This window comes from Propithecus coquereli, unplaced genomic scaffold, assembly GCF_000956105.1.
Source record: "Propithecus coquereli isolate 6110/MARCELLA unplaced genomic scaffold, Pcoq_1.0 Scaffold283, whole genome shotgun sequence".
Taxonomy (NCBI): domain Eukaryota; kingdom Metazoa; phylum Chordata; class Mammalia; order Primates; family Indriidae; genus Propithecus; species Propithecus coquereli.
In genome coordinates, this window is record NW_012148430.1 from 2,622,602 (window position 1) to 2,636,119 (window position 13,518).

The 13,518-nt window shown below is 39.2% G+C and overlaps 1 protein-coding gene across 1 annotated transcript in view; it reads right to left on the reverse strand.

Moving 5' to 3' along the window:
• Nucleotides 1–13,518, reverse strand: part of PIEZO2 (piezo-type mechanosensitive ion channel component 2) — a 251,072-nt gene that overhangs the window by 107,037 nt on the left and 130,517 nt on the right. Inside the window, exons 12-15 of the mRNA XM_012648377.1 lie at nucleotides 13,274–13,422; nucleotides 11,010–11,183; nucleotides 7,505–7,546; nucleotides 463–677 (exon numbers count right to left, since the gene is read on the reverse strand). Coding sequence (XP_012503831.1) covers nucleotides 463–677; nucleotides 7,505–7,546; nucleotides 11,010–11,183; nucleotides 13,274–13,422 — 580 coding nt within the window. The remainder of the gene's footprint in view (nucleotides 1–462; nucleotides 678–7,504; nucleotides 7,547–11,009; nucleotides 11,184–13,273; nucleotides 13,423–13,518) is intronic.

Sequence of the window (13,518 nt, forward strand, 5' to 3'; positions counted from 1 at the left end):
GTCCTTAAGGATTAGAACAGAACGAGAAATATATTCTTACTGGTTTCCTAGAAAAGCCGCACAACGGCTTCTGGAGAATGAGTTTGCAAAAGTGATGTCTAGAACTTTCAGAGATTTTGCACCACGACTTGTTTCTACTTCTGGTGGGAAACGCTCCTGTCAGAGGCTTGTGCCTGAACACAGGGTCAGAGCCACACCCCATGGGTGTCCGGACAGAAGCCCCACTTTGGAGCCAGTTATTGATAACCAACTGTCTGCTCTCTTCTCCTCAGTCAGAATCGAGAAAAACTACTGGTGCAATTGGAACAAGAATGTTATAACTATAGCAACCGAAAGAAAAAACTCCAACTTTTATCTCGTGGACTGGGTCTAGTACACAGCCTTTCGGGGCGAGTCGGTGTTTCCTTCACTCAGCCTGGCAGCCTGCAGTTTCTGAGCAACTGCTGGTAGTGGGCCCATTACCTGACGTTTCTTCCTCCTCCTCCGACTCCTCCTCTTCCTCTCCGTCCTCCGACTCCTCGCTGTCTTTCCCAAGCTCGCCCTTCTCGGCCTTTTCAGAGCATCCCTCGGGCTTCTCCTCCCTGGGCTCAGCCAACCTCCTCACCTCCGGCTTCTCCAGGCTGGCAGTCAGATTTATCATGGTGAGGTCTGGGAGGCTCCCTTCAGGATGGGCCAGTCTGTTGGCAGAGAGCAGCTGAGTCAGAAGGGGAATGGGTGTCAGGAGAGGTTGGAGTGAGGGGCACGTGAGGAGGACAAACAAAAATGAAATCGGTGCATGTACAAAGACCTCATGAGATGGGGTGTTAGCATCTTGTCACTTTTTTGTTTGTTTTAAGTTCTTTCCTAAAACAAACTGTAAACTCAGTTAGGTTTTGTTAGCTTTTCTAACTCCAGTTCTAGTGATTAGTTGGTAATGAGAGCTATTGACACCTAAACTTGACATTTTTCCCAGAGGAGAAAATGGTCAGAGTTTAGGATGTAGAAGCATGAAATGGCATCGTGTAGAGTAAGCATTTCATGGCTTCACAGGGGGACTTACTCATTTTGGTGGATTGGTAATTTTTTCTTGATGCTGCTCAAAGTAATTGAAATAGAAAGGAAAAAAAGGAGATGAGAATAGAAGAATTATAAGGAATGTCAGAGATCACATATCATGCTACATATCATCCGCTATCGCATTCCTGTACGCCGGTTGCAGTAATGCCCTAACGCCAAGTGCATTCCAGGACGGCATTAATAGCGTGCTTTGCTCTGAACCCTAGGCTCGGCAACTGATTTGAGAGTGGACGGGGACTGCAGGATTGTAAATGAGAGAACATACTGAGACTGCCGGGGCAAATTATTAATACATCATGCTTTCTCAGTAACACAACAAAGCATCTAGCAAAAATCAAGTCATTCACATTTTAAATAAGTTTTCAAAAAACTCTTAAATAATGTGTGCTCCCAGCCAACCTTTCATAGAGTAATCCCATTCTGCCATTATCTAAAGCCTATGCCATGGAAGCTAAATGCTTTCAGGAGTGAGACATCTGCGTCACGTCCTGCCTGAGGTTGCTGATGGGAACGGTTGACTGTACCATGGGAGGCCTGTGAGATCCTGAGCTAGACAGAGAATGCAGGAGAGAGAGCTTCTGCTGGGCCCTCACTGAGGACAGCAGCCTGGGACGTTACAGTTTATTTCATAGTGGACAATAACAAGTATGATTCTTTTCCCACATTTTTTAAAAAGTCTATCCCTTTATTCATATTCAAATTAATGTTTTAAAGAGCATGTTGGGGCAATAAAATGTATATTAGGAAAAAGTCTACTGTAAACACTGATAATCTTCTCTATTTATAATAGTTAATCCATAAATACTCAGCATAGTTGTAACAGGACAATTAACATTCTGTATGCTTGTGGGCTCTGAGTAAACTATTTAACCTTTCTGACATTTAATTAGTTTTCTATAAAATGATAAAGTTTGGCTAGATAAAATGGATAAAATGTGAGCTTACTTTCAACTTCATTTTATACTTGAAAACACGCCTATCATTTTGGGTAACTATTGTAATGAATTTACATTGTCCTTAGACTTTTGGAGAGGTTATTGCTCAAAAGCAATTCCATTGAACAGGGTGTCCAGCAGGTAAATGATAGCATGCCAGAAACAAACCGTTAATTTAATGGAGAAAGAGCATCTGAGGATTGTTCAACATTGGTGGAAGGTATTATGCTGACCTATGACTTCCTCATTTTCCTAAGCTAGTCCATTCACCCTCCCGACTTCAGGAAAGTCAACCACTCTTGAAATTGCAATACCCATAGCCTCTACCCCAGTGCCACAAATCAAATCTTAGGGTACATATTTGCTCTTCCTGCTTTGTTAGGACTCTACATATTAAATGTGGAAGAGGTCAGGTGATGCACAACTGTCAATATGCATTTATTCTCCTCAGCACTGCCAGAGGATTGCGCTTTATAAGTGAGAAGATACCTTTCATTAGGACAAGGAATTTGGTGGGTTTTCATGTGGAAGTGTGACTATCTCAGAGTGCATTTCAAATGTCTACATCGACACTGCTAGACTTCATACTGACAAGAAAACAACTTCCCAATAATTGATTGTTATTTATGGAGTGAAGTTCAAAGAGAAGAGGATATTTCTGCAGCTGCTTCTGTGGCTACATAGCAAAACATCCTAGAGCAAGATGCCCCCAAACTGCTATGCCCTGGGCAAGGCATATCAAGGAGAGATTGTTAAAAGAAGGAGTCAAAGGAAGACACTGGAGTGAGTCTCTGGGAGGAAGGTGCAGAAGACCTACTTCTAGAAACCTGTAATGGTACCAGATGGAGCTGAGGATAGAAGGAAAGGGACGCTCTGCTGCTCATTTTCCTCTGACCTGATCCTTATAAGGAAACAGGGCAGGTAACCCCCAGAGGCCCTCTGGAGCAGTCTAACCTCATGAGCTTGTAATGGATGACAAAAAAAAAAAAAGAAAGAAAGAAAGAAGGGAAAATATGTACCAGGCTGTCATTTACTAGTCTAGGAGCGTGTTAACTACCTGAGAAATTTCAGTGAGTTGTACCTGGTATTATGGAAATCTGTGTGCATAAAACATGTATAGATGAAAATATTTTAAATGCATGATTGAAGCGTCCTGTTTTAAAAAGACATCTGTGTGAGTCCTTCCTTTTTTTTTTCATTTCTATCACAGCCTTTTTACGAGGCGATAGAGAATGTTAAAAGCATGGGTTTTGGAATTAGAAAGACCTGGGTTCAAGACCCAAACAGACATTTTCTAGCTAGCTGACATGGCAAAACTACCTAACCTGCCTTTTAAGACTGAGGTTGCTGCAACAACAGTGCCTACTTCACAGGATGTTGTAACAATTAAGGCAGTTTCTGTTATGTAATTAATACAGTGCTTATTTACGCAGGAAAAATTTTAAAGAAACCATCCTCTAATGATAGATTTTCATATACTAGGATTTGATAACCTGTGTCATAAATTCATCCAAATGAAAAGGCAGAATTAAAAACCTGCTTTTGCAAGGGGCCACACAAAATGGACAATAGGGAAGGTGATCAGCAAATTCTTTAAAAGAACTTGTCTGTTTTAAAAAGGCCATTCAGAGGAGAAAAAGCAGATGTTTCTTTCTCGGGAATCTGTCTCCCAGCATTCAATGCTCTGCTTTCTGTGTACAACCTCTGACCACAACATTCACTAGGGTGGGGCAGGGAGAGCTGAAGAGGCGGATCTGCACAAAAGCAGACTTGGAGGCAGAACCATCCGCAGGTGCTAGAACAAACAGTTGTATGGACTCTCCGGGAAAGCCTGTGCACTTTCATTCAGTTCCCCTAGCAAAAAAAAAAAAAAACGATCTTGATTTTCCAAAAAACTAAATTTACAAACACACATGGGTAAAAACAGTCCCTGAAACTTCAGGCTAAGGAACGTACAATACTTGTAATTGTTTACTGGTCACCACATGCAAATTATCTAATGATCATGTGAATGATTTTTACTACAGATGTGGTGATGGATGAACTGGTTCTCAGAGAAGCCCCCTCCCGCAGTGCCTGGCATCATACGGTTTTTTTTGCATGCCTTTCTCCACCGGGAGTTTGCTTTCTTCTCTTTGCAGTTTGTTTAACTTTACCAATAACTTTGTTTCCTTGCTTTTATTATGCTTCAGGCTCTGGGCTCTAACCCTCTCATTGACTACCTATTTCTTAGGTAAAACGGCTCTCTCCTTCACATTCTAACAAAGCAGATGACATCTGTCTGTCTGTCTGTTCGTCTGCTCTTTCTCTAGCTTCCGCAGCTTTGCGCAGCCTCCCCGTGTGCGTGTCTCCACTTGTACCCACACCGTGTTATTCTGAGTCTGTGTTCTGCGGACTTCCCTCTTGAAGACAGCAGTGCAGTCTTGGCCTACTCTCCTCCCTCACAACATGTAGCATTGTCGTGGGGCACACGATGACTCAACGAATGCTGGGTGAAGAAATTCTATACAGGGGAGAGACATTCTTATTTGAAACAGAAGAAACAAACTGTGTAACATGGAGCACTGAAGAGGTTTAATTCCTTACTTGGACTTGACTTTGAAAAGCTTCATATTAAGCTAGTTTCCATTAAAGAAAATGGAAATTCTACCATTATAAGATCTCCTTAGTCTAAATGCCATTTATTTTTAACTATTCCAATTTGGAAATGTGGTCATGTAAACTGCACTAACCCCATTATCATTAGAATATTAGAAAAAAGATGTTTTACAAATTTGTAGTGTTTATAAGTAATATTTAAAGTAGAATATTTTTACTGTTTAAAATAAATTATTTTCTAGAACTTGTAAGCACTTTTAAAAGATTATATTCACACATAAGCAATTGTTTGTGAATTTAATATCACGTCTTAAATATGCATGTTAGTAACTCCTCCAAAAAAATCTACTAGGCAGGATTGGATACAATGGCTCCAGTTTCTGTATACGTGGAAGAAAAAAACTTGCCCTTGTTAAAATATTCTAATTTATACTGTTTACTAAATCAGTTGAAACATCTCCACAATTATTGATATTATTAAAATTTTATCACAGTTACCCACTATCCTCAATATACTCTCCTACCTTATACCTGGTAAGGTAATGTCTAAATTTTAATCAACCCATAAGTTGAATTCTAGATATGCCCCTCTTTTAGTTCAGAACTAACATTTGTAAACACATTATTCATTTTATGAAACAACATCGAGCATACAGACATAAATTACAGGAGAAGGAAAGCTTATTTATTTTATAAAAGGATTCATCCTATCATGCTAATGAATAGTAGGCCCTATTAAAAATCTGACACACTTTACAGTCAACATTTCAGAAGCACATGTTGTAAAATGAGAGGTTTGTTTGATAATGTTTTTTGTCGGAGGCATAGCTCTGGCCTCTCTTAACATGTTAATATTCATACAAAAATGAGAGATTTCACTGGAAAGAAGATAGTGGTAAAGTTGGAATATTTCAAGTTGTTAATTATTTTGGGTGACTTTGAACCTTGATACTTCTAAGAACTCCTGGGTGAATTCGCTGGTCTTGCGAGTTGGGGGTAACAGATATAAGCTTCCTCTCATGAAGTGTGTGGAGCTATTGGGATCAAGACTTAATCCAGCTGCTGCTGATGGAGCCCATCAAAATAACTCTTGCAGCCGGGCGCGGTGGCTCACGCCTGTAATCCTAGCTCTCTGGGAGGCCGAGGCGGGAGGACTGTTTGAGCTCAGGAGTTCAAAACCAGCCTGAGCAAGAGCGAGACCCCGTCTCTACTAAAAATAGAAAGAAATTAATTGGACAACTAAAAATATATAGAAAAAATTAGCCGGGCATGGTGGCTCATGCCTGTAGTCCCGGCTACTCGGGAGGCTGAGGCAGGAGGATCGCTTGAACCCAGGAGTTTAAGGTTGCTGTGAGCGAGGATGACGCCACGGCACTCTAGCCTGGGCAACACAGTGAGACTCCGTCTCAAAAATAATAAAAAAATAAAAAAAAATAACTCTTGCCCCCTTTTCTGTCTCAGCCAGCCCCTCACAAAGCAAATGCTAAATACTTTATGAGAAACACACAGAGAGGAAGAGAGAGAGTAGTTCCTTAAGTTTAGAGAGATGAGGTTTAAATAGTTGCTTAGGATTTCTATCTAGAGTCTATATCTTATTTCTCTATTAGCTAAAAACCTGAAGCTGATGTTCCTCACCTAGGCTGTCAAAAACTAGCCCTCACAAGAAATTATCCAGTCCTCACTCATTTCTCCTCCTTCCGCAATCTACCTGATATCTTTTTCACACTTCCTTCTAGAAGTTCTGCCTCTTAGAATTTGCTATTTGGTTGTCAGCCTTAGGAGTTTACCTAAGGGAAAAGTGAATGAAATAGGAAACCAACAAATCTTTCAAAGAGTTATTTTGTTAATTAGATTTATTGCAAGATACATGTTTTCTATTAGCTAAATTACTAGCTTTATTACTAATGAAATGAAGTTATAGGAGTGAATATTTTAAATTACCTACTTAGTAAAGTAAGAATAGTTTTACTAAATTAGATCCCAAAGGATTTTTATCTCTGTTCTCTTTGGGCACTTTGAGGATAACTCTTCTTCACACAACACTTACCAAAGTTTGCCCTTCATTTTGTGTGAATATTGCATGTTTTATCTCCCTACCTAGGTGACATGCATCTAAGGTAGGTCCACGTCTTGGTAGGTCCACTGGTGGTCCACCAGTGCCATCTTGGTGCCTTTTGTGGTATGTAAACATATGAAATTTGATGATGTAAAAACATCCTTCTTCAATAATATGTTGATCTTTCAAGTAGAGATATACTTGAAGAAACTGATGGTTTTTAAAACACATATTGTTGTGACTGTTTTCACGTCATTCAGACATATTTACTGAACATCAACTAATGGGTAAGGCCCTGGGGTAGGTGATATGGTGGCATCTTGGTGAAAGTAGAGGGAGTCAAGGCCTGAGGAGCTTATGCCTCTAGCAACAGAGATAAGACAAGCAGGCGGACAGAGGACTGGAAGGCAAATGTCAGGACAGCGGCAAAGATAAAATGCTACAGGGATTCAGAGGAAGGGCAGATTACTTTTAGCAGGGACGCTGGCATTTCTGGGAGGGTTTATGGAGGAGGTGGTTCTTGAGCTGAGCTCTCAATGATGCGTTCAAGAGGGAGATGAGCTCTCAGGCAAGCCTTGAACGAATTCTACCAAATAAGAAAATGAAAGGGGCATAAGTCTGAACTAAGACCAAAGGCTAAGCACCAGCTGAAGACCCTGGACAACCTCCACATCCACTCACAGCACCATTCAGTAAAAACACCAAATGGTTCGGTTTGCAAAACACATCCATGAGCGTACCTGAAGACCACTGTCCACAATCTGATGACACATTTTTTCATTTATAAAGCAGTTAAGAGTTTAATACATCAAGAAATAGTTTTTAACCAAAACAAGAGAGAAAACATTGAAGTACCCACCTATTTATTATTAGATATACGCGGCCATTGACTTTGGCATGACTACGAGGTGAGAGATGGAAGCGCGAGGATGCAATGAGGAGACAGGGCGGAGAGAGAAAGAGGAGATTGTTAGACAGAGGTGAATGAAGTAGACTCTCAAGCTTTCTATCATCAGGTGTATCATCATCCACAGGCTCCATGCCTGGAAGAAGAGTCTAGACAGCAAGATTCAGTAGCAACATGAAATCAGACATATTCAGGGAAAATACATGAAAATAACAAGTCTCTTCATACTTCTCCTCACTCCCCATCTCATATACTTTATTAGGAATTTGTCACACTTAAATTTTTCAAGGTACATTTTATCAAAGAAAATATAATTTAAAAGATTAATTTTTGCTCCTTCCTCAGAATTTAAAAAAAAATTCTACTCAGTAAACATATTCAGCATGCTATTCTCTAAGGTTTTCTAAAACTGATATACAAAAATTCATTTTATTTATATATGCATAACAATACTTTCTAAAACAAGTCATGTGCAAATAAAAGTGATATAAAAGTAATAGATATTTAAATGGTTCCTTGTAAATTATTAAGTATATATTATATAATAAACATAATTATGTTCTAATATTGTATATTATTATCACTATATAAGTGAAAGGATATTCCCAAGATTGCCTACTTAGAAATAATAACAGTTTCTTCTTACATATATTATAAAACTTTCTCATAATGCTAACTTTTTAAACTCTGTAAGGCTAAACACAATAAATTCTGCTTCATGCACAAGTGACATGCACCTACACTACAAGTATGTATGCACGCACATACACACGCAGAAAAGTGGACAAAACAGGAATAGAACAGTTGCATATTTGCAGAAACAATAGCGCATAAATTAGTTTAATGAACACAAGGAACCAGTTATTCCCCATCTATGGGCCAAATTTTATATAGCATTTCCTAAGGAAGTGGGAGCAGAGAAGCAAAGCATGACAGTCAATCCTGACTCTGAAAAGATTTCTTTTTCCTCATCATTTTGATTTTAATGTAGCTGTTGTATTAGGATCCCAGGGACAAAAAATACTGCAAGGTGAAGATTATGAGTAAGGAAAATACCACAATGTGAAAGAGTTGCTAAAATGATGAGATATATGTCTTATATTCAAAGTTAAAATTTGGGACTTTTATATCAAACTCTTGCATGAAATTCCAAAATACCAAATTTTAGTGAGTTCTTAAAATTCCCTAAGGTTCTAGAAAACTTTTTTTCATAGAACTAAAAATGAAATCCCACGTGCCTAAACTCTTCAGAGAGCCAACATGACATACTCTCTCTTGATCCTTCAAATTTTCTTGGAAAAGTCACCGTTAAGGGAGTGTTAGGATAATCCATGCCCGTGAGGAAGGCAATCCGTGGCCTCATATTGCTATAGGTCTTTTAGATATTTCTTCTCTCGTGGGCTGAGGGTAAGGCTGCGAAGTGGCAGCTGCGAAAACAGCACACGTCTCGACACGGGGCTGCGGCCCCTCCCAGAACCTGAGTACTTCAACACCGCCAAATACACCGGGAGGGAACCCTGTGGAACAAATTCCATTTTCACGTACACTGGGTCCAAAATCTGTGAGTATTTAGGCTGGTAAATCTTCACTAAGCCGAATCGTCTTCTGTAAAACTATAGTCCTGAAAATTCCTACTTTTCTGGATAAATTGTGACCTATATTGGATTGCATGACAGAAGACTCAGACACACCACAAATAATGACAAGAAAAATGCTCCTGCATACTGGAAGAATTTTTAATGAGAAGACAATGAATATGTAAGAAAATAAAAAGCATTTAGAATAAAAAATTTTTAAAAAGGTATCATTAGCAATTATCAATAATTGCATCTCTTTCACAAACATAAAGATCTGTTCTGCTAACTAAAAGGTTTTTCTTAATTATTAAATATGACTTTTGAAAATAATGGTGAGGGTTATAGTTAAATGAAGCATGTTACACGGTCAGTGTTAAGTATCAAGTACTAGTTTTATTCAAAGGACTCATAAGCAGTGTCAAAAGAATTACTAAATAATCATTTTTCTACTTATTAACAACTCTGTTTTTTCTTTTCTTTTTTTTAATTTCACACAGCATTGTTTCTGATAACAACCCTCACTTTTCTATCCAGACATTGTCTTCGTAAACTTTTAAACTGAGGATGATTTTCCTTACCAGCAAGTTTGTCTACGAATAATATCTCCTAGGGGTCCCCAAACTTCTAATAATTATTTTATTTTTCCTAATGTTTGATTACTACTGAAGGAAGTAAGAGTAAGTTTATAGAGAGGATAAACCACTTACTCTACCCACACTCTCCTGCCTGGTGGGGCGATGGGAGGAGAGAGGTTTTAGCTGAGCCTGATTATTTATGGTGGCGAGATAGCATAAGAAATAATGAATGGTTGAAACCTTTTGATTATATTGGTCGGGAGTCACTGACATACTGACAGTCATCTAGAGTATCAGAATGAAAACTAAATGTAATCTAAGGTTAAACAAAACATAATAAAGAAAATAAATCTGCAGGTCATAAATAAAGGATATAAAATGTTTTTTATCATGAATAAAAGTGTTTTGGAATTATGCATAATTCTAGTTCCTACTACAGCAGAAAATTGGAAGTTTAGTGTTTTATGAAATGTGTATGATGAAATCCTACTTCTTCTTCTCTTGATGTACTTATTTTTTCCCTTGAAGTCAAAGAATTAAGAAGAATTTTCAACTGTGGCCTCTGTACTCCTTTCAATATAGCCCTTTGCTCCCCTAGTTGCTTAGCAAGTGTTTTTCTAAGAACTGAATCAGGTTAAGTATGAGGCAGAGAAGAAAATCATTGTTAGCATTCATTAGAAGAATGCTTATAATTTCTCTGCAATGGAACATTTGGAAGAATTTGTGCTAATCCATTGTGGTTTGAACAAACATGGGGAGAAAAAGTCATATCGCATCTGTTATTTGTAGACAGTTTATATTCATTGTGAGCTGCTAAAAGAAGCCACTCTCTTCTTAAATATTATTCTAGTGACTAGTCGATTGCAGATTCTGTCCTTTTAGCCAAGTTTCTACATTTCCAAAATGGAAGGGAAAATTCTGCCCATCATCTTTTGATATGCTCTCATAGGACTTCTGTATTGGTAGTCATGGTAATAAAAAACTCATCCTCTGAATTAGCCAGATTCTGTAAGTGGAAATACACATGACCAACTCTAAAATATTTTGGTCTGCACGGCTACTCAGAATCCACTCATAAGACTATCAAGTCACTTTAATTAACCAGTCATAAGTCACTACCAACTATTTCAGAGAGTGTCATCAAATATACATTTTTTCTCTTTTTGTTTTCACTTACAAGTTGATACTCATGGAAAGTTCAAGGCTGAAACTCTAAGTTAGATTAATTAGCTTCTTGCAAGGCAGCCGATTAGGTAGGGTTTCAAGGCTGCCTTCCTGGGGTATGTGTTTCTTGTATTCCCTCACCTGTAGATGGTGTTGTCTTCTTTGCTGGGAATGGACTTGAGGTCTGTGAGCTCGAGGAACCGGTCATGGAAGTAGTGCAGGTGTAAAATGCACACCAGCAGAAAGGAGGTCGGGATGAATATGCGAGTGAATAGCTCAGCCACAGTGAACTGCTTTAAGCCAAGATCCTCAAGCCTGCAAAACAAAACAAAATTAAAAACAAGGACCTTTCTTAGGCAATGAAGACACAGTCTCTTCGTTATAAACTATGGCACAGTCTTACACTCCCGTGGGCTATATCATTTGTTGCATTCCTCTCTCCTGACAGGAATACTTGGCTTTTGTTGCCACCAAGCCAACTAACCTGCTTTCACAACAGTCAGTAACAACCTCGCCAATGCCAAATTCGATGGCTACTTCTCTAGCTTTACTTAATTCACCCTCAAGTCCTTTTTTAAACAAGCCAGGTCTTGACGCCGTCAGACTTTCTTGGTTTCTTGTTCTGCCACAATCTCTTCCTTCTCTATTGGACCGCTAGAGGCTGACATAGCCCTAGGACTTGGTTTTGGTCTCTTTTCTAGGGGTGCTTTCCCCCAGGTGATCTTGCCCAGTCCCGTGGATTTATGCGCCAACTTTATGCCAAGGATGCGAATGCACACTTACAGCACTGCCTCCCGTGGACTCTCGAACCCTAACTGCACAAGAAACTGGCTGTTTCACAATGATTTCACATTCAGTGTTTTCAAAACAGTGTTCTTTGATTTCACTATTTTCCTTGGCAGAGCAGTTCTCCACCCACCGCATCCCACTCTAGTCTTCCCCAGAGCAATAAACAGTACAACTGTCTACCCTGCGCAAAACTGAGATCACGTCTCCTTGACTCTTTCCCTTCACATCTCACTCATCCACATTTCCTTCAGCCTCTTAAGCACCTCTTGAATCTGGCAGCTCTTGTAAACCATCTCCAACACCAACTATTCTAGCTGAAGAGACCATCGTTTCCCACAGGACCACTGCTGCTGCTCTCTAGTCTTGTTTCTACTCCCCACACATCACTTTTTCTCAGCTAGTCAAGGGATCTTTAAAGATTGAAAAATTCTACCAATAATAAAATACAAACCATACTATCTATAAGTCATGCCTGTCCCAGGTGCCTGCCTGAATTCTCCCACCTCTTCTTTGTCCACTTGTCCCTTTGCTCCCAGCAGGGGAGCCTTCCTTCACTTCCTCCTGGACATCGGGCCAAACTCTGACTTGCCCCAGGGCCTTTGCATGTGCTGGTATGGTCTTCTACACCCCAGCCTCCAACTCAGACACTTTTCCTAATACAAGCTCCTTTTTATCCTTCAATAGGAGTTTAAACACTTCCTCAGTGAAACCTGTCCTGATCACTCCATTTTTGGATAATTTCCCCATTATTCACTACTTCAGCCTATTGTTTCCTTTACAGACCTGTCACACTTTGTAATTAACTTATTTTACATTAAGTAGTTTTCTTGTTTGTCTCCTCTATAACCACCACAGGGCTTAGACTCTGCCTGTCTCATTTCCTGTCACATCTCCAGGCGTAAAACAGTGTCAGGCACATGGAAAGCATTCAATCAACATTTGGTGAATAGCCCTGTTAGTTACATTGGTCTAGCTATATGGTGATTCTTTCCTTTTAGACCCTTCTCTCAGTCACTTCAATGTATTCAGCTCAATGCCCAAGGCCGGTTGGATTTCTAAACTAATTTCAGAAGTTTATAGAGGCAAATTACAAAAGGATAGAGCGCTATCTATAACATGCACAGGAAAAACTATCCCATCACCACGAGTCCACTAGTACTTACAGGAAGTTCTTGCTCCGTGGCACTCACCTCTCCTTAGAATCTACGCACCAGCAACATGAATGAGGAAAGTTTGCTGCTTTATGTTATGAGTCCATGAACCGCTTATGAACTAGAGAATTCGGCCCCAATTTGGAGAGCAGAAAGTACAACTAAGTACTAAGCAGGGGTGTTTCACATGCAACTGACATTAGAAAATGTCAATGTCATTTCATTAAGATGGATTTGAAAATTAATTTTTCAGTCAATATTCTTGGAGTACCTACTATGTTCCAAGCTTAGGACTAGGTAGAGGGAACACAAAGATGACTAAGTTATAAATCCTATTCTCAAGAAACTTATAGACATCGATTAATTATGTTTTACTAAAATCTTCGTTAAAGATGTTTTGAACAATAGGCATTCCAATCTTTATCCTGTTTGTCATTTTCACAACCCATCATACACCAAGCTTACTTTTCCTTTTTCAGCCCAGTCATGTTTTGCCACAGGCCTGGGAAGTTTTCAAACTGATATGTGTATATAAAGATGAGCACCAGCATAGTGTAAATAACTACTGACATCCAAAAATATTTTAGAATTCTCCTCCACCATTCATAGTGCACCTGTGGATCAGACATTGAAAAACAAATGAGAAAAAAACCCAGTTTTAGGAAAACTCCACAAAAATATTTGGCTTATTTAATTAAGATAAGCAATTA